Source organism: Tetrahymena thermophila, assembly GCF_000189635.1.
Source record: "Tetrahymena thermophila SB210 genomic scaffold scf_8254369, whole genome shotgun sequence".
Lineage (NCBI taxonomy): Eukaryota > Ciliophora > Oligohymenophorea > Hymenostomatida > Tetrahymenidae > Tetrahymena > Tetrahymena thermophila.
In genome coordinates, this window is record NW_002476153.1 from 25,852 (window position 1) to 49,042 (window position 23,191).

The 23,191-nt window shown below is 23.3% G+C and overlaps 8 protein-coding genes across 8 annotated transcripts; 5 read left to right on the plus strand and 3 right to left on the minus strand. All coding sequences in view use genetic code 6, as the record gives it.

Annotated features, from left to right (window-relative positions):
• Window positions 1–49: 49 nt before the first annotated feature.
• TTHERM_000992712 (hypothetical protein) lies at window positions 50–1,827 on the minus strand (the record flags this gene model as incomplete). The annotated part of the gene is made up of 4 exons (XM_012800280.1): window positions 50–218; window positions 948–1,086; window positions 1,443–1,478; window positions 1,566–1,827. The coding sequence occupies 4 exons, from the start codon at window positions 1,825–1,827 to the stop codon at window positions 50–52; spliced, it is 606 nt and encodes a 201-aa protein (XP_012655734.1).
• Window positions 1,828–2,125: 298 nt separating this feature from the next.
• TTHERM_00992730 (hypothetical protein) lies at window positions 2,126–3,315 on the minus strand (the record flags this gene model as incomplete). Its single annotated transcript, XM_001030936.3, has 2 exons — window positions 2,126–2,601; window positions 2,652–3,315. 2 exons carry the CDS (start codon window positions 3,313–3,315, stop codon window positions 2,126–2,128), a joined length of 1,140 nt encoding a protein of 379 aa, XP_001030936.3.
• Window positions 3,316–4,296: 981 nt separating this feature from the next.
• TTHERM_00992740 (Rpb7p/Rpc25p/MJ0397 family SHS2 protein) lies at window positions 4,297–4,941 on the minus strand (the record flags this gene model as incomplete). The annotated part of the gene is made up of 1 exon (XM_001030937.3): window positions 4,297–4,941. One exon carries the CDS (start codon window positions 4,939–4,941, stop codon window positions 4,297–4,299), a length of 645 nt encoding a protein of 214 aa, XP_001030937.1.
• Window positions 4,942–6,109: 1,168 nt separating this feature from the next.
• On the plus strand, window positions 6,110–8,824 carry TTHERM_00992750 (hypothetical protein; the record flags this gene model as incomplete). The annotated part of the gene is made up of 1 exon (XM_001030938.1): window positions 6,110–8,824. The coding sequence occupies one exon, from the start codon at window positions 6,110–6,112 to the stop codon at window positions 8,822–8,824; it is 2,715 nt and encodes a 904-aa protein (XP_001030938.1).
• A 988-nt stretch (window positions 8,825–9,812) lies between these two features.
• Window positions 9,813–10,325, plus strand: TTHERM_00992760 (40S ribosomal protein S20; the record flags this gene model as incomplete). The annotated part of the gene is made up of 1 exon (XM_001030939.3): window positions 9,813–10,325. One exon carries the CDS (start codon window positions 9,813–9,815, stop codon window positions 10,323–10,325), a length of 513 nt encoding a protein of 170 aa, XP_001030939.2.
• A 1,453-nt stretch (window positions 10,326–11,778) lies between these two features.
• On the plus strand, window positions 11,779–14,640 carry TTHERM_00992770 (hypothetical protein). The gene is made up of 7 exons (XM_001030940.2): window positions 11,779–11,827; window positions 11,902–12,187; window positions 12,344–12,873; window positions 12,971–13,192; window positions 13,248–13,435; window positions 13,732–14,160; window positions 14,246–14,640. Exons 2-7 carry the CDS (start codon window positions 11,908–11,910, stop codon window positions 14,418–14,420), a joined length of 1,824 nt encoding a protein of 607 aa, XP_001030940.2. The 5' UTR covers window positions 11,779–11,827; window positions 11,902–11,907; the 3' UTR covers window positions 14,421–14,640.
• A 1,225-nt stretch (window positions 14,641–15,865) lies between these two features.
• On the plus strand, window positions 15,866–18,575 carry TTHERM_00992780 (hypothetical protein; the record flags this gene model as incomplete). The annotated part of the gene is made up of 4 exons (XM_001030941.4): window positions 15,866–16,282; window positions 17,448–17,651; window positions 18,265–18,375; window positions 18,471–18,575. 4 exons carry the CDS (start codon window positions 15,866–15,868, stop codon window positions 18,573–18,575), a joined length of 837 nt encoding a protein of 278 aa, XP_001030941.4.
• Window positions 18,576–20,336: 1,761 nt separating this feature from the next.
• Window positions 20,337–22,716, plus strand: TTHERM_00992790 (hypothetical protein; the record flags this gene model as incomplete). Its single annotated transcript, XM_001030942.2, has 3 exons — window positions 20,337–22,012; window positions 22,068–22,535; window positions 22,596–22,716. Exons 1-3 carry the CDS (start codon window positions 20,418–20,420, stop codon window positions 22,714–22,716), a joined length of 2,184 nt encoding a protein of 727 aa, XP_001030942.1. The 5' UTR covers window positions 20,337–20,417.
• Between the last annotated feature and the right edge of the window lie 475 nt (window positions 22,717–23,191).

Consider the following 23,191-nt stretch of genomic DNA (forward strand, 5'->3'; position numbering starts at 1 on the left):
GTAAATACAAATTAATAGTATATGATATATTTATTATTTTTTTTTACTATCATAATTAAAGTAGGAAATTTATATTTTTAATATCAAGCTCAAGCTCTGTTAGGATAGAGCATAACTCTAAGGACGGAACCAATAGCTTGAGGGGGGAGGTTGTGAGCAAATCTAGCAACAGCAACACCGTTGTTACCGTGAGCCTTACCAATTCTACCCCAGATGGTCTAATATTTTAAGAATTTAGAAATTAATATAAATTAAAAAAAATATTTATTTATTTATGTTTAAATTAAACACCATTTATTTCTCTTAAAATTATTCGATTTACATATTATCCATTCATATAAAAATAATTAGATAGATAGATAAAAAGATATATTTATTAACTATCTTCATTTTTTAGATAAAATTTCAATATCTTTTACAAAGTGTGAGTTTATTTATTGCTGATAAATTTTATTTTTCATTAGTATTTATTTATTCAAGTTAGAACTATCAGGCTACTGGAAAGTGAAGTAGATAGAGAGTTAATTTTTTTTATCATATAAATTAGATTATTTATTGTAACATTTTTTTAATTTAATTTTTTTTTTCTTCCCATTTCTTATGATTTCTAGTTTATGAAAAATATTTTCATCCTTTGCTATTTATTCCAAGCGCTATTTACTCAATTTAAACACATTTGCTATCTTAAGCTTCTATCAGCTACTTTATTAAAAGAGTTTGGAATTATTATAACACCTTTAAATATATTTATCTTAGTAATTATAGGCTTTCCTATTTAATGAATTTTGTTTATCCTATAAAGTTTTTTTTTTAATATGACTTGCCTGTCTTTAAATTTGTTTCTTTAATCATAAGGGCGAATCTTTAGATGAAGGTTTGGATTAAAATATTTTATGAATAGTTTCAAGAGAATTGAGTTTTTTGTCAATAAAATATTTTTTAATTACTCTGTAGTTAGAACCGTTCTTCTTTTGACCCTTGTAAATGTAAACAACTCTCTTTCCTTGATAGAAAGCAACATCTTCCTTGGTGTTGACGTTTTAGAGCTTAAGGAGAGCTTGGTTGGAGTTTTAGGTGTGCTTGGATCTATTTAATTTAAATAAAAAGAAAATTTAGTAAAATATTATTTATTTTCTTCATTTTATCATTTCATCCACAAAAAGCAATTTATATTGATATATAATATCGATATTGTTTGTGCATATTTAACCAATTTAAAATATATCAGCTGTTCCCTAATTTTATTTGCTTAAAATGATGGCAAATGATACTTTTATGGTTAAAATGCTCTATTAGCTTTCATTAATGATCGCATTAAATCATTTATTAATTGCTTGAATAGTTTTGGGTAGTGACTTAAAATTTTTTTGAGTCTCAATTTTGTGCTTTGAGGAAGTTGATTTTAAATGAAGCAAGAAACATTGAAGAAAATGATAATTTACCTTCTGAAACCAGTGAAAGCAGCCTTAACCCAGAGTCTATTTATTATTATGATAAAAAAATGTTAACTTTGTAGTCATGTGATTGCGCTGAAATATTTTAAATAATCCTATTATGTTTCATACCTGGTGGGAGCAACAGGAGAAGTTGAAGTCTTAGCCATTTTTGATAAATATTAATGTCTTTATGAAAATTTTGTTTTCTTTCTTTTTTAATTTTTTTGTATTTTAACTTTAATTGACTCTTTTTATTTTGATTCCTTCGATTCCTATTAATTAATTTTTTGGCCTTTGAATTTATATCTTAATCCTCCCTTCTTTTTCCTTTTATCCTTTTTTCATTCATTTACTTTTATTCTATTATAGGTACCATATCTATCAGATTCATTTAACACTTAGTCAAAAAATCTTTAACACTTCAAAAGATACTTGATTCTATGTCTCTCTCTTTGTATTTTAGGCAACCATTTTTTTTCATCATACATTGCTAATTTATTTTTTTTGAATTATTAAATTTTTTTTTTTAAATTAACCTTAAGCCAGTTATTCTATTTTAAAATTATTTTTTCAAAAAACAAAAAATTTTTTAATTTAAAATAAATTATTTAATTTATTTATTTTTGCATACAATTGAATAATTTTTACAAAAAAATAAAATACATGAATGGTAAATAAAATTTATTTTGTCACTTTTCTTATTCTATTTATACTTTTTAGATTATGTAATTACCAGTCAAGAAAACAACTAAAATTTTATCATCTCCATGAAATATTATTTAAGATATATTTTCATTGAAATACTCTTTCAAAATGTTAGTATAATTCTTATTTATAGGATAATCATTTAAATTCTAATTTTTTAATATAAAACCTTGCTCTTAATCAACTTAAATATCTTTTACCTTTATAAGCTTATCTAAAGGCTTAATAATCAGTTATTTTTATGAAATTTAGTTAATTTTCCATATCTCTAAAGTAGTATAATTTGTCTTTTTACCAAAGAGAATACTATATGCAAGTAAATATTTTAATTAAGAATTATAGTCAAGGAGATATTTTATCGTGCTCTATTTTAGGGTTGATATACATTACAAGCTAGTGAGTTCCCAAATTTTTATTTCATTATCTCTTCTGGCTGATGTAGCTAACATATCCCATTTTCCTTTATAATTTTATATAGTTTTTAAAAGTATATTGAGATGAATAATTTACCTTTTAATCTTAAATATTTTATTTAGCATACATCCGATTAATGAGCATTGACAGCTTTGATTTCTGTTCCCTTATAAATATCCCATAATATAAAATACCTTGACTAACCAGTAATTACTATAGATTTACTTGATTTACTTAAGTAATTGTAATACCTTAAATATTAAGAAGATTAAAATCTATCTTCAAAAGAAAGGATTGAAGTTGAAATTATTGATTTTTTATTTATGTTTAAACTTCTTATCATTTTAAAATTGTTGTTGAGCAAAATTATTTTTTAGCCTAATTCTATCAAAATAAAACTACTTCCTTTTTAGCTAATTTGTTGTATCTTTTGAATTTAGTTTAAATTTTGTTCATTTTAGTTTGCAATTAATTAAACGCTTCTTTAATGCTTAATTGAAATATTTTAACTATCATCGCAATTCAGATAGTAAGATTCAATTTTTATTTAACATGTAACAAATAGCAATCTTTTAATTATATTCGAATAGCTCAATGCTGAGCAAGCATTCTTTTAGATTGTTTTTACACATTAATAATAAGGCTCATCATTACTTTCTTCGTTAAATCTCCATATTTAAATTCCTTTAAAATTCACTAATAAACATAAATAATTTTAATTTAAAACAACAGCTTCCTATATCCTAACATTTTTTTCCATTTTAGCAGAGATAAAACAATATATTAAGATAAATTAGAATATATTTTATTCCTAATTTTAAGTTGATAAATCAAGCAATAGAGTATTAAAAAATAATAATCAAAACTCTAGTTTTTATTAAATAAAGATATGAATTGTGAATTAATTTTTACATTGACTAAATAATAGAATTTAAATTAAATATCAGTTTACCTTTCGATAGAATTATGATAAACATACACAAAAAAATAAATAGTTTTTAACATTGATCATAAATATTTCATGAATAACTAAAATTGCATTATCCTATTATTTAAAGCTTACTTATATGCTAAAAATTGATAAAATGAGCATGATTTATTGGAAAAAATAGTAAAATATATGTTTTAAAATGTAAAAAAGAAATATAAACATATATACAGGAAACATTTGGGAATTTTAAACAACAACAACAACAACGATAAACTTGATGGTGCAATATATTTTATTAAGAATTTTTTTAAAATTAAATTTATAAAATACTAAATGATTTCAAATATAAAATTTGATAGCTATTAAGGCTCTTTATTTTTTAAGAAATGTTATTTTTATGTTTTGAGTTTATAAGATATATTAATATTTTGAAATTTTGAACATTAAAAATTTAAAAGAGACACTCACTCACTGTACAGAAATAGTTATGTATATGATGATATTTATAGATGGTAGATATTATTAATTAATTAATAAATTAAAATTAAAGGAATCTTTAAAGGAGAAGTATGAAATTATTGCATTTATTTCAATCTTATTTTTATTTTCTACTTATTAATATCATTTGCTCAATTATTATCAATAATTAAGATTTTCTTAATAAAGTTTTAATTATTTTCTAAGTTGATGTCAATGCTGCTGCTTGCTCTTTATAATAACTAGTTTACTAAGATATTTCTTTATATATATTTCTAAAATCATTTATTTGCAAGGTTTGAATAGATAAGTGAAAGTATATTTAACTTTCCCTCATTCCTTCAAATTGCTGTATTTGCTAAGACTTTTCTCGACAAGTTCCTAGATTTTTGTATGGTCCATAACTTTGTATTTGTCTTTTATAGATGAATATGGTCCGTTTTTCTTTGTATTTTTTAATGAACCAATAAGCATAAAATCTCCAAACTCCTATAAATCTACTGTTTTAACTTCAAATTAAATATCGTCACTGACTTCAATCACTGTATTTTCTTTGGCATCTACCCATTCGCTATCATCGTTTAACTTTAAAATCTTATCGGATATATCATCTGCATATATTAATACATTAAATAGGCCGAAAAGCTATAAACTGATGTGAGTGTTGAAAGTTTGGGTAACTTATCCTAGGAAGACATCGCCTTATTTAATCTAAAGTACCTTCAAACGATATGAGCAAGGAACAAAAATTACTGGAGATTCATCATGAATGGAAGCCTTTTCAGATGACTTTTTAATATTTTTGCATTAAAGAACGATGCCTTGATGCTTTTGATCCCATTTAAATAGCTTCTTTTGCACAAAATTTTTAAGGGAGTTCTTCAAGTTACGCAAATCACAAGGATAAAGAGGAATCAATTCTTCGCACTTTTTCTTTTCAATTTAAGCTTGAGATGAAGCACCTTCTTCTACTTCCATTTTTAATACTATTTAATTTAGTTTTTTTTATCTTTTAATTCGACTAATAACTAATCTAGCTATTTTTATTTTTTTTTGGTTTTAAGTATAAAATATAATATACTAAACTAATTTATATACAATGAAATATTTATCATTTAAGTAAAGCATTCATTTCTTGGCCAATAAGAAAAAAAATCTTCTCATTCATTCTATTCAATTAGTGAATTCATTCATTCATTGATAATCTTCTTTTTATAAAATAAATGAAGATAGTAGAAATCTCTTTTCATGTTAATTTGATATATAAAATTATATGCGAAGAGACATTATTCATTCATATTTGTCAAATATTTCTTCACTTTTTGTCTTTATTAGCTTGAAAAACTTTTTTAGATTTTAATTACCTATGATTTTTATCTTGCTATTAATTCTCTCAAAGCATTTAATTTTGAAAGCATATTAATATTTTTTTTAATTTGTTTACAAAAAATAAAATAATAATTTTAATTTATTGACAAAAATTCTAAAATATATTTTTATTTTTATCTACTTCATTTATTTTAAAAGTTTTATAATATTGAGCTACATTAGGATATCAAATTATCTAGAAATATGCTAAATATATTCATAACTAAAAACTATTTATATAAAAAATTAAGATAAAATATTTTTATTTTCAAAAAAAGTAATATATATATTGTTAGTTATTGCATTTTATGCTAATAAATTAGGATTTTTAATCAATGAAATATGATAAAATATCTCGTTAGTGTTAGTATAAGCTAGGAATAAAAAATAAGAACTCTTTTTGTTTTGAAAAAACCAAAAAAAAACATAAATAATAAATTGTTTAGTTATCACATATTTAATAATTATTTAATTACTTCTATAAAAAAACAATAATAGTCAAAATATTAATAAGAAGAAACACTTCAGGACTATAACTTAATATTACAAATAACTCATTTTTAATACATTTAAATTCCAATAAAGATTTATTCGTCCAAACTTTATTTATTAGTGATTGATACAAAATATTTTACTAAATTTAAAACACTGAATACCAAACCAATAAAGTACATTGATAGATTGATAGGGTAATAAATACATAGCTTATTTTATATAATCAGATAAGATTGAGAACTGAATTTTATTCTGAATAGAATACTTTCATTTTTTTGTGTAAATGGGAGCTTGTGTTTCTTAATTTTGTCAGCAGTAAGATCAAATGATTTTGAGCGTAGCTATTGATTCTTCTAAAACCCCACAGCAAATTTATAATTAAAGTAATATAAGGTAGAAGGACTAAACTCGCTCATAAAAAGGTGATGGTCTTTAACAAGATAATGATGATAGTGATGGAGAAGAAATGCAGTTAACTTAAATGATTATGGAGCTTAATGGAATTTCTTAGAATATACAAAATTTGATAAATTAAAGATATAATATGGAAATATAATCAATTTCGTTGATAGAGTAGGCTTAGCTCTCTTAAATTTCTAAACCCCATGATGTAGACTAAGAATTTTCAAATAACTATTTTTTGAGTGAATAACTATTGACAAGTAAAACACCTGATGAAGTCATAATGCATAAAAGAAATAGTAATGGCAACTACTATACCCATATGATATAAAGTTTCGCAAGTGGGGGTATAGAAGGATCACCTTCCAGCGTAACTTAAAGATAAAGTTTGAAAATATAAAGCCAGTAACACTAAGCTAGTGCTCTTGCCAAAAAATAAAAATCTAAAAAAAAAAGACAATTTTTAGTATTTCGCCTTCCGAGGACATAGTTTTTACTACCATAATTGCAAGTAGTACCATCTTTAAATGCAAATGAAGTTCAGGATATTTACTATTTAAAAGATTTATACGATATTTAGAAAATTATTAGCAGCAATTTGATTATTAACACAGGCACTAAAAGAAGAATTTCTGCTTCTTAATTTTATCAATAGAATTTACAAGAAAAAGCGAGCAATAATAACACATCCTTATTCTTTAAAAAACTTACTATTGTAATGAATGAGATTTTGTTAAACGACATCAGCTTTCTAAGCAACTTAGAACAATGGAGCTAAATTTAAAAGCTATCTCTTCACATCCAGAGCTCATCAAACACAGATTTTTTAGGTATGCTAATAGTTAGATTTAGGGACATTCAAGAACTTTCATTTAGAATTGATACAACTTTTAATTTGACAGATGACTTTTAGATGGCAATTTGCTCGTTGATAAATCTTTATAAAGTGAAATTTGTTTTTAATAACTTACTTTTTGATAATCATGAATAGAGCAAACTATTTTATGAGCGTTTATTATGTTCAGTAATTGGAAAGCAGCTAGCAGAAAGGTATTATCAGCAAGCTTCTGCAACGTCTTTAGCTTCGATTGGAATGAATTTATGCTAACAATAGCAAGTACCTTAATTTATATAACTAGAATCAATAAAATTTTCTTTTATTAACACTGATTGCACTCTTATTTTTGAAACGCTTCTTAATAAAGTTTTCAAAGGGATAACTTTAGCAAAACTTAAAAAAATGGCATTCAAAATGCATGTATGCTAAGATGCTGCAAATTATCAAGTTTAAATGCTAAACTACTTTTTATCTTCATGCTACCAATCAGGTACAAATTCAACTATTAATATGAACAAGCTTAAAGTGATTAATTTTGGAATACATGTTTCTCCATCCGACCACAATACATAAGAAAATAATACAGCAAGATTCTAGTTATCAACCTCGAACCATTTCGATGATGAAATAATGGGGACAAAGGCTAGTACAAATATGAACTAGTATGCATCAGTTTAAGAGATATCACCTAAAAAACTTGGATAAAACAAAAAGCTTAACCATGATGAGACAATATAAAACTTTATAAATAACCATCAAATAACACAAAGTATTTCAACAGGAAATATTCCTTCACATAGATTATCGTAATTCGGAGCTGAAATGCATTAGTCATTTAGCAGTTTCAACCCTTAAATGAGTTTCAATTTAAATAACAACAACAACAACAACAACAATAATAATAATAATGGAAGCGTTAGTAATCAATACATGCTAGGAAGCTAAAACGAACTAAGATCTTAGCTTTCAAAGAATTACCTAAATGGATTTTTGAAAAACTTTGAAGTTAAAAAGATCCGTAAGATTATGATGAGAGACGAAACTGGTGCTAATTATTTTAATAGCAACTTATCTATAATTAAAGCTGCTTAAAATCTTGTTTAGGTGAATTTGCAATTCACTTTAACTCAAGAAAACTAATTTCAAAATTTAATATCTTTAATGTAATATAATTAAAGTACTATTAAGAAGCTCTAATTAGAGATAGAAAAAAAGATATTAATTTCTTTATACGATGATCATAAACTATTTAACATCATAAGCAAGATGTAAAATTTAATTTCTTTTAAAGTAAATTACAAGACAAAAGAGCCCATATTTTATTAAGTGATTTCTGCTCCTAATCTTATTAAATTTTGTGAATACAAAAATGTATTCAATTAGTCTCCTGTTAAGCAATCCATACGCCAATATGTTGGGTAAGGTAACTAAACAGTAGCTCTATTTATTAAAACAATAGTGTAAGCAAAAAATCTGTTACACATGTAATCACCTGATTTCACATAACTTTTATCATATTTAAACCCTAAAGCAAATAAGGAATAGGTTAAAGATTTATTATTTTAAGATATAATAATCATAAAATTGATAAAATAAGTAAAAAAAAGACTTGCTATGTGTTACATCTGCATCCACCCTAGTCTAAAATAATTTTATAAATCAAATTCTCTAACAAATAGAGTAGAATGTTCTATAGATTTGCAAACCAATAATATCTCTTAAAACTAATTCTTACTAGACTTAAGCCAGTTCTATTGATTATAAATAAATTTTAAATATTTTAATAATAATTAATAAAAAATAAATATTTATTTATTTAAAGAAAATAACCGAATCAATAATAATTTACTTCAACATAAAATTATCAAATTTTTATCTACGAAAACATGTTCAAATTAGACCAATAAAAAATAAATTTACTTTCACAAATATTTTAGTAGCACTAAATTAATAATCAATTAAAGACTCATTTAAGAAATACAAATAAGTTATCAATAATTAAAATATCTATCTAGTTAATAAAATAAAATAAATTATTTTTAAAATAAAACCATAATAAAACAAAAAATATTATAATGATTAAATTACTTTGTTTATCAATAAATATATCTTAATTACTTACTTAAACTCATTCATTCATGCATAAATAAATAAATACATAACCAAATAATTTACTAATTTTTTGAATTTTAGATAAAATATATTTTTTATTTTTATCATATTAGATATTTTATATTTTTAAGATAATTTAATTAGTAATTTTAGGGAATAAAAAGATATTTCTTAATTTTATCTAGCTTAAGTGGAAAATAATTTTTAAATGAAACAAAAAGAAAATAAATTAAATTCTAATGAAGTTTGTTATTCAAAAATGAATTAAAATAATTTTTAAATTAAATTAAAGTTTTCTCATAAATAATTATTCTAAAATAAAAATGGTATTTAAAATTGAAATTTATTTGAAGTAAAGATAAAAAAGGATATGTTTATGCAGCAGCATTAAATATGAAGCCTATGAAATATTTTGAGATTTCAGCTGATGATATAATATTTTTTTTGTTTGAAGCTGCAAAATGCAAAAATGAAAGTAAATTTTATGAATGATTGATTGCACTTGTTTATGCATTTATTTGTGGATTAGTAATAATAAAATAAATGGTATAAATAGAATATGAATGCAATTTCATTGATACTAAGAGTTTAAGATGAAGGCCAATGATAAAACACAAGAGAAAAATAAAATTAGATGAAGACAGAAAAAGAAGAAAAGATAATGAAATTAACAAAAGGTAAATTAAGCTAAAAAAGAAAAGAAAAAATAGGCAGAAGCTAAATTAAAAAAGAAAAAGAAAAAATTAAATTAATAAAAGACAAAATCTAAAAAATTAATATAAAGATGGACGCTACTAAGGAAACCAAGAAGGGAGAAGAAGAAGTTAAGAAGGTTAGAGTTAGAATCACCTTGACTTGCAAGAACTTAAAGTCTGTTGAAAAGGCCACCTCTGAAATCGTCTCCAGAGCCAAGAAGACTGAATAAGTCGAAGTTAAGGGACCCGTCAGAATGCCCACTAAGACTCTCGTCATCACCGTCAGAAAGTCTCCTTGTGGTGAAGGTTCTAAGACCTGGGACAGATTCGAAATGAGAATCTACAAGAGAATTATTGATCTTACTTGCAACGTTCCTGATGTTAAGACCATCACCAACTTCAGAATCGACCCCGGTGTTGAAATCGAACTTACCATGACTGCCGACTAATGAGAGGATTGATGATTGCTTAATTACTCACTATAATAAATATTAGCAACAAATTAAAAAATTTATTCTAATGCTAAATGTACGTAAAGAAATAATAATGAAAAGCAAGTGGAAAAGTATTTATATAGCAATTTCTTAAGTAAGCTTAGCATAGCGGTCGAATATTAATGCAATAATGCAATTAATTCTCGCAAAATATAAGTGTAGAACATAAAAGCATAATATTTATAAACAAAACAGAAAAGCGAGATATCTTTTAAGAAAAGAAATGGGTTGCTATAATTGGTTTCTGAAAGTAGATAGAGTTAGTTCTTCTCTTTCAGATAGAGTTACCTCTTATAACTCACTCACCTATCAACTCTCCGCTCCTAACAAAAAGCTTATTATCATTAAATTATAATTACATAGTTTTCACATCATTATTATTATTATGAAGAGTAAATTTTTATCTAATATAAAAGTAACGTTTTTGTAGTATTTAAACTTCCAGCTAACTTCAATTTATTCTATTTTTAACACTGTGTTTTATCATTAACATTATTTAGCTTATTTCTATATTATAAGCATGATATATACTTTGCAAACACTGTATTAACAAACTAAATAAATATATTTTAAAAAGGCAATATAATTGTTGTGGTTTTCAAACTATCAGTAAATGCAGTCAACTTAATTAACATATAATACTTTAAGCTCAAACTCTCACAAACAAACACAAAAACAACAAATATATTTTCAATGTCATGCTGTTATTTACTTCAATTATTTTCTAGGGGTTTTTTTAGCATAATTCATAATTGAAAATTCACTTGTTATCTCCTTAAAAATATTCAAATATCTTAAAAACTTTAAACCAATTTAATATCATCTTCTTTCATTCAAACCTAAATTTAAAAATAATTCACTTTTTTTACAAGTATAAAAATCAAACAATAATTGAAATCCAATATTTATTGCCTAAAAGATATGCTTCATAGAAAGATAGATAGATACAAATATATCCTTTAACTTTATTTTAATTAAATTAAATGTTTTATGAGATAATTCTTTAAAATATTATTATTTTAGTTTGCTTTTAATTTCAATTAATATTTTAAAATAAATGATTCATTTTTTTGTTTCAAATTAATTATTTTTAAGAATTTAAATTATTTTTTATATAAAAAATTTGGAGGATTTTTTAAATCTAATGATTATTTTAAAAATAAAAATATGAATTTTATTATTTTACTTTTTGTAATAACTAATTTTTTAGTTGAAATTTTATGTTTGGGAGGGTTTTAATATAAAATTAGTATTTAATTATATAAATCAATTGAAAAATATAAAATATTTTAGATTGTATAAAAATTAATTGAAATATGTTTAGCTTTTAAAATTAAAAAGAAATATGCATTTATTTTAGTAAGATGAAATTAGGAGTAATTTTGATACTATTTTGGTATTTTGATTATTATTATCATCTACTACTTCTGATACCAATTAAAAATAACCAATACTACAAAGTATAGATTAATTAATAAATTATATTGACTTGTCATTCAAAGTTAACAAATTTTTCAAAATACTACTTCAAAAGAATATTATGATATCTCTTCATTCTGTAGCATACAGGAAATTATTTTTATAGAGTTATAAACTTCAAAATTTGTCATAGAAGTTTTTCTCTAAAAGAAAGAAAGATGAGCTACCTACTTGTATTGAGAGAAAAAAAATAATCAGCCATTTCAAAAATATTTTTACATAAAATATTGATTTATTCATCAAAATGAGTCCTTAAGCTAGTGTATAAACAAATGCACAAATTTTATAAAATATGTCTAACCTTTCTATTGAAAATTATGATTTACACCAAACAATAAAAAGTAAAATTTTGACACCAAGATATAGTTTTTAAAATAATTCAAGCTGTTTGCATTTAAAAAAATAATGAATTTACTTTTTTTGGATATTAAAATTAAAGATGTTTGCATTTATTAAATTTTTTTCTTGCTTATGAGTTATTATTATCATTTATATAGAGTCTATCATGTAAAAAATTGAGAAAGAAGTTAATTCATAAGTTGCTTACAAAGTTTTACTTGCATTATGCTCTTAGATAGAAGGAGATGAAACTCAACTTCTCAAATTTCTTTCTGAATACTTTAGAAACTTCTTCTACTTATATGACTACTAAGATTTAAAGAGTATAGAATATATATTTATGTAATCTGCAAAATTCATTCCGATAAATTTCAATTGTTCACTCGAAAATGAAGTTGACTATAAAATGCAAAGGTTAAAAATTATGAACTAATTGCATACAAAAAACATGATATAGTAAATGAAAATAGAAATCCCAAAAGGAATTAGTGTAGTTTTTAGTAAAGAGGATGATCGTGTTTCTATAACATTAAATGACTCAAAGAAGAATCTTATCATATACGGAGTAGAGCATGGAGACTATCATTCAATTTTAAAGATGAAAGAACTTTTACTTAAAGATAAATCGGCTCGTCATTTTATATTGGAATAACCACCTATGCAATATTCTGAATTTCAAGATACTTTAGTAAATATTTTAAACATTCTTTTTTCTACTTTTTTATAGAAAATTCCTAAATAGATTAGCCTATTTATTTATTAATTTTACAAACTATTTATAACAGGACGAAGGAGAAACAAACAGAGATGTCAAGTTGAAATAAATGCTGTTCGGAGGTCCTACTTACACAGGTGCAGTTGGTTTTAAAGACAGTAACTAGCCAGACAAATTACTTAAGCATTATTAAAAAATTCCTATTTTAATGGGAGATATTTCAAGGTTTTACATAGATTCTTACTTATTATAGTAAAAAAACTACTATAGATTAAATGATGTTGAGAGAATTGTAATTTTTTTTTAGTATTATATAAATTACTAAATAATTTTTGGAATTCTTATAGATTTATGCTTAAGAAGATGGGCTAGCCAAACCTTAAGAATTTGCTACTTTCGTTTACAATTAAATCAAGAGGGATAAGTAAAATGAGAGCAAAATTCTTCTTGCTGATCTCTCTATTGAAGACGAAATTTACTATTAAATTACAGGATAAACAAATGATTAAATTAAATAGTAATTCGACATCTTCAAGTAATTAGTTTTCAGCAATTTTTTAATAAATTTAATAATTTGATTTTTTTTTTTAAAACTAAAAATATAAAAAATATTTCTAAAATAGTAAAAAATTATTTTTGTTTAAATAAAAATAAAAAATTTAAAATTTATTTCTTACACATTTTAATAAAACAACCTCATTTTTATTCAAAAGCAAAATTAAAATAATAAATTTAAAATTGAAATATTTGTTTATATTTTATTTTTCTTTTAAAAATAAAATTAAAATTTTTAATTTAAATTATTTTTTATTGTAATTTAAATTTTATTAGGATTGTAGGCATAAATGAATAGATTGATTGGGCAATTAAAGTATATAAATCTGGATGCCCTTCTTGCACTCAGGGAGTAAAAAGAGGTCCTTATGATATTATAAACGCGTGCGGTGAAACTGATTACAATTTTTCATTAAGAGAAAAACACATAGTTAAGCAGACTATCAAATTCATGCAAACAAATAATGAAGCTGATAAATTTGTTATGTTCGTTGGTAATGGCCATTTACTAAATATTCTAAAATATTTCCTCATAGAATATGACGGCTAAGATTTTAAATAAGGAAGCAAGTAAACCACTAATTTCCATGAATAAATGTTGGAGCTAAGTGAAGTCAACCCAAAAATTGACTACTCAAAATATGATAGCGACATAGACTTTTTAAATAAATTCTCTTTGTATTCAAGCTATTTTAAGACAAACAGGTAATTTATTCATCATCACTTTCATTTATTTATAAAATTTAAATGTTAAAATTTAATTTAATTTTTATAACTTTCTTTTCCATAGGTTGTTGCTTCCCACTGAACTAAGAAACAGATAAAATTTAAGCGATTATGAGTACTTTAAAAATCAATATTAATAATAACTTCACCCAAATAGCTTTTTAAACCCCAGCTAATAATGGGTTAAGTAAAAAGGATAAGAAAGGTGCTTTGCTCTTAAGACCTTAAACTTATGTTGATTTCGCTTAGAGTGATAAATTAAAATTTGTTAAAAAAATAAAGTACTCCCATTAAAAATTATAATAATATTAATAAATCTGTTAGAGCATTTTAAAAAGACTAAATAATTTATATCGCCATAATTATAATTAAGCATTCAAAAATTAATAACTTTTAACATAAGTCATCAATCTTATTCTTCGTAATCGTTATTTTTTTAGAATTAAATTTCAGATTTGCAATTCTTTTTTATTTTCTTTAAAAAATATAAATTAGTGTATGCTAAAACACAAGCATAACAAAAATAATTTTTTTTGTTAGCATAAATAATTTATTTTAAGCTAATATTTTTTACACAAAAAATAAATTAATTTCTAACTGACAAGAAATGTTAAATTAAAAATGGGTTAATAACCTAAAATTCTGAACAGCGCTTATTCAAATACGAAATAGAAGAGCGAACCTTTGATTAATGGACTAGATTAGAAATTTTATCTAACATTTTTAAATGCATGTCTGTCCATTAAAACAGGTTATGTGATAGCTTTAATTAAGAATGATTATAATCATTCAATTTATAAAATAAAATTTAAATTTGAAATTTTTATTTTAAAAGTAAAAAATAGAGCAACTAATGAATGAAAAAGGCAAAAGAATATTTTAGTTTAAAAAGATTTTGAAGATATTATAAAATTTTAATTTTAACTTAATTAAATTCAATTAAAAAATTTATTGAGAAAGCTAATCTTTTATAGAGCAGCGGTAAAAAATTAATTTGAAGTAGTAAGTCATTTAGATAGAAAGAAATAAAAGCGTATCTTTTTCTCCTTTTCTTGTTAAATTAAATTATAAATTTGCTATCAAAACAAAAATCTGACCGCAGACTAGTAAATAAAGATCCCACCCTACTTAAATTTGATACCTCTATTGTTACAAGCCATCTAAACTACAAAAAGGAAGAATTCCATAGAAAGAATTTTCATATTCCATCCTATCCTTTTAGTTTTCAAAAATTCTTTTTTTCTAAAGAAAATTTTCGAAACAAGATTTCATATTTATTATATGGGCGCCGAAAGGAATGGGGCAGCTATTAAGCGGGAGGGAACCTGTTTAAATATATCAAGCAACGCGCAATTAACATAAATGAGATATATGATGAAGAAATGCATGGCAATAAAAATTGGAAAATTATACTAATAAAATATTTTTATTGAATAAAATAGTAATTGAGATGTAGGATGAGATTTAGGACTAAGTAGAAGTAATCTTTTGGAAATCCTTCAATTAGGAATTAAAGTAGAATTATTGGAGGGCTTAGACTATGAGAGATGTTGTTTTGTAGTTTGTATTTAAAGGAATAAAAATGGCGAAAAAAATAAAATAATCATAATAGATGGAGACAAAGCATGAGTAAATTAACTAATTTTGAGCCAAATTAAATAAAGTATAGACATTACTAAGATATATGCAATCCACGCTATGTATAGCATGGGCGGTCTGTCTTTAAAAGCGGACGAGTCTGGCATAGTAAAAAAGGTATAAAGCAAATAATTATTAAAACAAATAAAAAATAACAAAACCAAAAGAAAGAGGGAAATTAAATTTCTTCATTTCCTTTTTATTTCCTGTTTACCCTACATATACTCAACAAAATCAAACTAAAATGGTTAAGAAAGCTTTGTCCTAAAAAAACATGGTGCAAACTTGCTCCAGAATCACCCGCTCCCAATCCCAGATATTCAACTTAGAAGAGGCTTCAAGATAATCTAACAAGAAAATCTCATCACAAAATTATCTTGAGGATTATGAAGAGTCTTTGAGCTAAGCCCTATCTGAAAATTTTGAAAACTTCGATCAAACATCCATTTAGGCCTCTAATGGGGTACGATCATTCTTTCTTTTTTTCTCTTTTCCTCATCTTTTCCCAATACTTCATTGCCTTATTCTTTAAATTTTGGCAAGCGCAAGAAGGCTTGTTGATCTTACTTTTTTATTTGTTAGTATATTTGCAATAACTTTCTATGCAAATAAGGGCATCTATTTACTTTTTAAAGAGTCTTTGAAAATTTACAAAGAACTTTTATTCACCATTCACACATATATATAATTTAAATAATTTCTTGTTTTTAATAAGAAATCAATAACAACTATTATTTATTCATTTAATTTGTTAAGTATACAATAATTGATTGAGCGAGCAGCCATTTCTGCTTCATTGAATTTATTTACTCTTTAGTAAATAATATGGTGAAAATTAAGAAAGACATGCGCAAATCAGCTAATACTCAATTTCTCTTATTGATAAAAAATAATAGAAAAACTAAACTCAAGCTAAAAGTTTCATTTATAAGCAAGCAATTAGAATCAAAATTTTTTGAGATTCTTTTATTAAACTCCCCCTTTTCAAAAAATTAAATTGAATGAACTTTTCTGCTCAACCTGCTTTTAAATTATCTATTTTTTTTAGACAACTTGATATTGTATTACAGCAGCTAGATTGTAGTTTAAAATCATAATACAAGAATAGCTTGCATGCCTAACTGCCTTTAAAAATTATTTAAATATAACATTTAAATAAAATAAATAATTTAAATAATATAAATTTGATTTTTAAAATTGAAGGCATTAAAAGTTAATTTATTTTGATTGGCGTACTTTCTATTTTCGAAATAAGAAATAGATTTTCATTCTTATTGTGAAAAAGCAATAATTAATTTCCATATTTTTTAACTTCTTACATTTTTCTTTCACTTGTCATGTTTTAGATAGATATTTTTTTAATTGATTCCAAGTGCTGTTAGTATTAAGAAGAGGGTCATAGTTTAATTTTCCCCTTCATTTAAATGAATTTGTTATTTCTAAAATTTTGACCGATTTAATATGAATGCCCCCAAATTTAATTATTCTTTCTATTACTTTAGAATATATAAGTAAGATCATTGGCTAGTCTTCTATTCATATAGATAGATAGACATTCATTTCTTTAGAATCTTCATTTATTTTACATTATTTAAGTATTAAATTGTTTTCTTTACATAATATTAAAGGGATACAGTGATCAAGATGATTATTTATTCTCTGATAATGAATCCACTGCCTCATTTAGATATTGCAACAAGTCTATATCAAAGAGTTCAAAGAGCTCCAAGTAAGCTAAAAGCGGAAAGCTCAGATCTTCCCGCTCTCTTAGAACTGCTACTGAGTTCTTAGAAGATAAAGAAGAATCTAATGAAGTTTCAACATATGATTATGTACTTATTCATTTCACATACTTTTAAATTTGCCAAAATAGAAAGGAATATCCTTTCCTCATTTACTTCATGGAATTTCTTTTCACCCATCACTCAACTTTAACCTTTATTTTCTTCAAGTGATTTTGTTATTTGCATTTATTTACGCAAAAGAAAAGAGACTAATTAAAATTCTTTTGATTAGCTGACTACCAATTCTAAATTTTTTATTGGCGCTCATAAAAGCAATTAACTTAAATAGTATACAATTTTCTATCTATTGATTTAAAATGCGGTCTTCTTCAATAATTTAAACTTCAATAGAGTTTGTTAGATTATTTTTATTGCACTTTAAATTTTTTAACTTCTTTCCCCCATACCTAATCATCCCCACTTGAACCTATCTGAGCTAATTTCATTTTATATGATGATGTAAACTCTTAATTAAGAGTGATAGTCATTGTCATTCTACCACTAAATTTAAAACATCTTTCAAATACCTTCTCATAAAATATTAACAAGTGGTATCATGGCGCCGCAAAAGTGGATATTGATATGAAGATTTTTATTTCAATTTACTTTGATTGGCAAAAAATATAAATGACTTTAATTTAATATTATTTTATTTAAAAAGAATATCTTGAGATTCTAAAACTTAAAGAGAAAGAAAACCTTTAGAATTTACTGCTTCAATGAATAGGACTTAAAGATACCCTAAAAATTCTAAGAAAGCATTGTATAAAATGTAATATTTTTTAATTTAATTTTTTATGAGTTAGAAAATTCGCAAGTTTAAAATTATGCTATTCAGAATTAACTAAAATTTAATTTTATTAAAAGGAATCTGATGATGACAAAGAAAGTGATAATGAACAAGTTAATAACGCAATCAATCATGTTCACAAATCTCTTTTGGAAGCAATAGAAGAAGAAAATGCTTATTGAATATAAATTTTCCCTGATTATTGAAAAAAAGACTTCTATTTTCTCGTGATTCTCTAAAATTGTTAAATATTTAAATCTATAAACAAGCAAGCAAGCATTACAAACAAATAAATAAATAATCAATCTTATCATGTTTCCTAAATTGAATCCCCTGATAGAAGACTAATAAATCAATAAATTACAATTCTATATAAAAATGTGAACAAATTCTCATAACCATAAAATTCAATCAAATAATAAAAACAAACAATCAAACATTCACTTAATAATGAGTGATAATAAAAACTTATATCAATTAAAATATAGTAATGTCTTTCAAATTAAATAAATAACCAACAAATACATCTTTATTCAAATAAAAAACACAATATACATAAAACAAACAAACAAACAAACAACAAAAAACCAACCAACCAACCAACCAAACCAACAAAAATAACAAATCTATTATTTATTAACCCTATTAATTTTTATAGCCCTCAATTTCTTAGATAAAGCATTTCTAAGAAGTTAAAGAAAATGAATAATTAGTATATGTCATTTTGATCTACCTCAATTATAGTTTATAAAACAAAAAAATACACAAACTCTCAATAAAAATAAATGTTTATTGATTTAAAAAACAAATATTTATTACTATCCTATCTTTAGAGGTACTGCATTATGATTACATGTTTTAATTTTCATTTTGTTTTCACATTTATAAGTGCTCACGCTTCATTCAAAACAAAATACTTCCTTCTTATTTATTAATTTGCTTAGTTATTCATTAAATATACCATTTCTTCATACAAGCAAGTAAGCATTCATCGAAATTTCTATTATGTCAACCAATCATTCAAATACAATATATATTAAATAGCAAACAATAAAACAAAAAATTATTTGATTAAAATTAATTGATATAACTATTATTACCAGCTCATTTTATATTTATATATCATGTATTCATTTCAATCACTTCTTTATAATTCAATAACCTTAGTCAATTAATGTACTGCCTTTAAATTTATGTTACCATTCCATTTTTTTTTCTTGTTAAAAGTGAATCTATTACATATCTTTCAATTTCATAACTTGAAATAGATAAAATATTAACTCAAATAGATTAACAAACAATTTGAAATTTAATTAAAAATATAATTTATTAATTGTATAATTTACATTATTTCTTGCATTTAAAAGAGAACCTACTTTAATTAAGTTATTTAATTTGTTTTTTTAATTAAATTAATTTTTATTCAATAAATATTTATTTACTCTAATTAATTTTATTTAAATTACAATCTAGTTTAAAATTAAAAAAAATTTCGCTACTTATTCGATAAAAATGAAAAAATATTTTAGAAGAAATTTGTTTAAAATGAAAGCTGATGTAATAAAATTTTAAAAATCGATATCTATTTTATTTATTTTTATGAAAAATAAATAGTTATTACTTTAATTTTTTTGTTGATTTGCTTGTTAATAAAAGTAATTTAGTTTCGATCTTTTCGGTATAATAATAATTAAATAATTTATATCTAATATAATTTTGTTTAAAACAAATAGATATTGCTGTAATTATAGATTTTTGCTGTTAATTTAAAGTAATTTCATTTTGATCTTTTAAATCATATATGTAATATTTTCATTCTATAAAAAAAAAATTCTTCTTTAAGTAAAAGATTTAGAATTCATAGTAATAATGTTCGTTTTCTTGTTAATTAAATCTATGGCCATTAGTTTATTGAATAGAATTCTTTAATTCTCATTTCAATAGCAATTAAAAAAAAGATAAAAAGATATAATTAATTTACTTCATATTCAAGCAACTTTATTCTCAAAAAAAGTGGAAATTAGATGAGTCATAGTCTAGCTTAGAAGGCTAATCAGAATTACCAGAAGGAATATGCTAAATTAAAACGATAGTCGTTGAATTAACTAACATATCCTAAGTAGGATACTTTACATACTGAAGAAGATGTTAGGTAAAATGACTAAAATTATTTTGATATTTAGAAAGAAGGAGTACCAGTAAAGCTAAAAAGATCTTAAAATTTTTAAAAAAACTTATTAAATGATTAATCAACATCGCAATAAAAACAATTTTCTTAGAATTAAACAAGTTAAGGATTTCAAAAAATAAAAAATATTTAAAATCTTTTTTCTTATGGTGATATTAGCTAAAGAAAGTCATTAGATTCATTATTAACTTAAAGAATATATAATTAGAAATAATAGGAATCTAATGATCAAAAATAAATTTATAATAGAAGTATTTTATAAAATCAGCTTGGTAAATAAGCTCAAGATAAATTAAAAATAATTATCTCTGATTAAGGAGATCAAGTTACTCCTGTTTCTAATGCTTATGGATTTTAAACTGCCGTTTCAAGTTAAAATAGTTAGGATTAATAAAATAACTCTAATTAAGGTATATCTACACCTATAAATGAAGAATTAAAAGTAAAACCTAAAACAAAATAAATGACTAGGACTTCATTCTAAGCTTAAGTACCTTATTACTAGCAAAAAGCTGAGGAGAAAAAAGAGTTTATAAAATAAAAAAATAAAGAAAAAAAAATACAATATAAAAATTTTATTGAATCATTAGAATCAAGAAAGTAAACATTTACTAAATTCAGTTTTAAATCTTATGAAAGAGATGATAATCCATTCTTGAATCCTCTTATATAGAAAGTCAATAATCTAGAGCTTAAAGGTTCTATGCATGTTATAGATTTATGGGAAGATAAGGCATTAAAAAAATATTTGAATTATTCTAACTTAAAAGACGGAAAGTATATGCTTAGAGGAATAGCTTAGCAGATTAACTAAGATCAATTACAATAAAAAAAAGATGTGCCTACCATATTTACTAAGAAGGATGAGTTTATATTGCAAGGAAAGCTATAAGATAAGGAATCAATGAATAACTATATCAAACATATTAATGAAGAGTATGTTAAAAACCAAAAGCTATTAGACATCAAAATATAAAAAAGTGGTTTAAGCTAAGCAATTTCAAGATAATCTATTATATTACCAGCTGAAACAAATTTTTAACAAATATTACCAAGTAAGCGAAATAGCTAAACTAAAATAGATTAGGAAAAGCAATTTGATGACATCGAATTTATCAAAAACTTCTTCTAACGAACATAATCTTAAGCCTCTATATCATCTCCTCAAAAATTTTAATCTTAGTTACTTTCTCCTAACAAAATATATTAAAATAATAAGATAAAAACATCTCCTTCTGCTTCTCCATAAAAGTAAGAAAAAAAACATATTTAAAATTACTTTTTTCCTTCACAGACTTTGTAATCCTAAGTCTTTGAATAATCTGCTGGAAATTAGAGAAATGAGGACTTTACATAATTAAGTGATATTAAGTCTCAGTTTTTACAAGTGCCTTCTATGAATTTTGAGTCTCCAAATAAACAAATCTCTAAGTAAATTCTTTACATTTTAATCCATTTTTTTAATCTATGGTTTTTTATAAATCAGGAATATTTTATTCAATTCGGAACCTTAACAAAATAAATTAGGCTAAGTCTAGAATAACTCATACAATTAACTTTTTAGTCCAAATAACAAACTTATAAATACTTCAGATTTAAATTCCACTAATTTTTTAAGCTAAATGAAAAAAAACGAAAACTCAAAAGTGTCTCAATTCTCATCAAGAATCGAAAAAAGAGAAAAATAATTTACAAAAATAGGATCTGCCAAATTAAATAATTTCAAGAACACTTTAAACAACCAAAAAATACATGTCGATAATTTTTAATCAGGTAATAAAATACTTAAAACAGAAGATCTGAACATAAGTTAAAGAAACTCGTTTTATAATCCAAAACTAAATGTAGAAAATAAAATGACAGAATAAATTGAATAACAAAAGATTCTGGAAAAAATAAATTCTATGTTTAAGCAAATTGATTCTATTCAAAAGTCTGATTTAAATCAAAAAAAGTAAAATTTAGTTAGATTTCTTTTTTACTTGAAAATGAAAAATTAACATTTTTAAAATAGGAAAATAGATGATTTAATAGAAAAAATATAAGACAGGGTAATTGTTTCTATTTAAAATCAAAAGAAAAAAATTTTAGATAATGATCGTATTAACAATCTATCAAATGATGCTCAAAAGTGACCTCTAATATAAAAAAACCATTTTTTTTAAATAATTTAATATTGTACATATATATATATATATACTTGCCACTTAATTAAATATGTAATTTATCATAAAAGTTTATTTTGAAAATAATCCTATCATTTAAATTCATTTTCATACTCAAAATAAATTATTCTAAGCTTAAAATTTGAATAAAAAATTTATTTTATTTTTAAAGAAATATTTTTTAAGCTATTGAAAAAATGATGATTTTTATTGAATAATTTATATTTAATATTATTAAAATTTACTTATAACATGGTTGAGTGCATTTTATTATTACTTTTATTTATAATTAAATGCAAAAAAAATGTTTATATAAATCTATACTTTCCTAAGAAAAAAAACAATAAAATGTTTAAATGAACTGTTCCATTTTTTAGAATAGGAAAATTTTATAAAATCTATCATAATTGCAAAAGTGTATTTTAAACAATACTAATGTACTTAT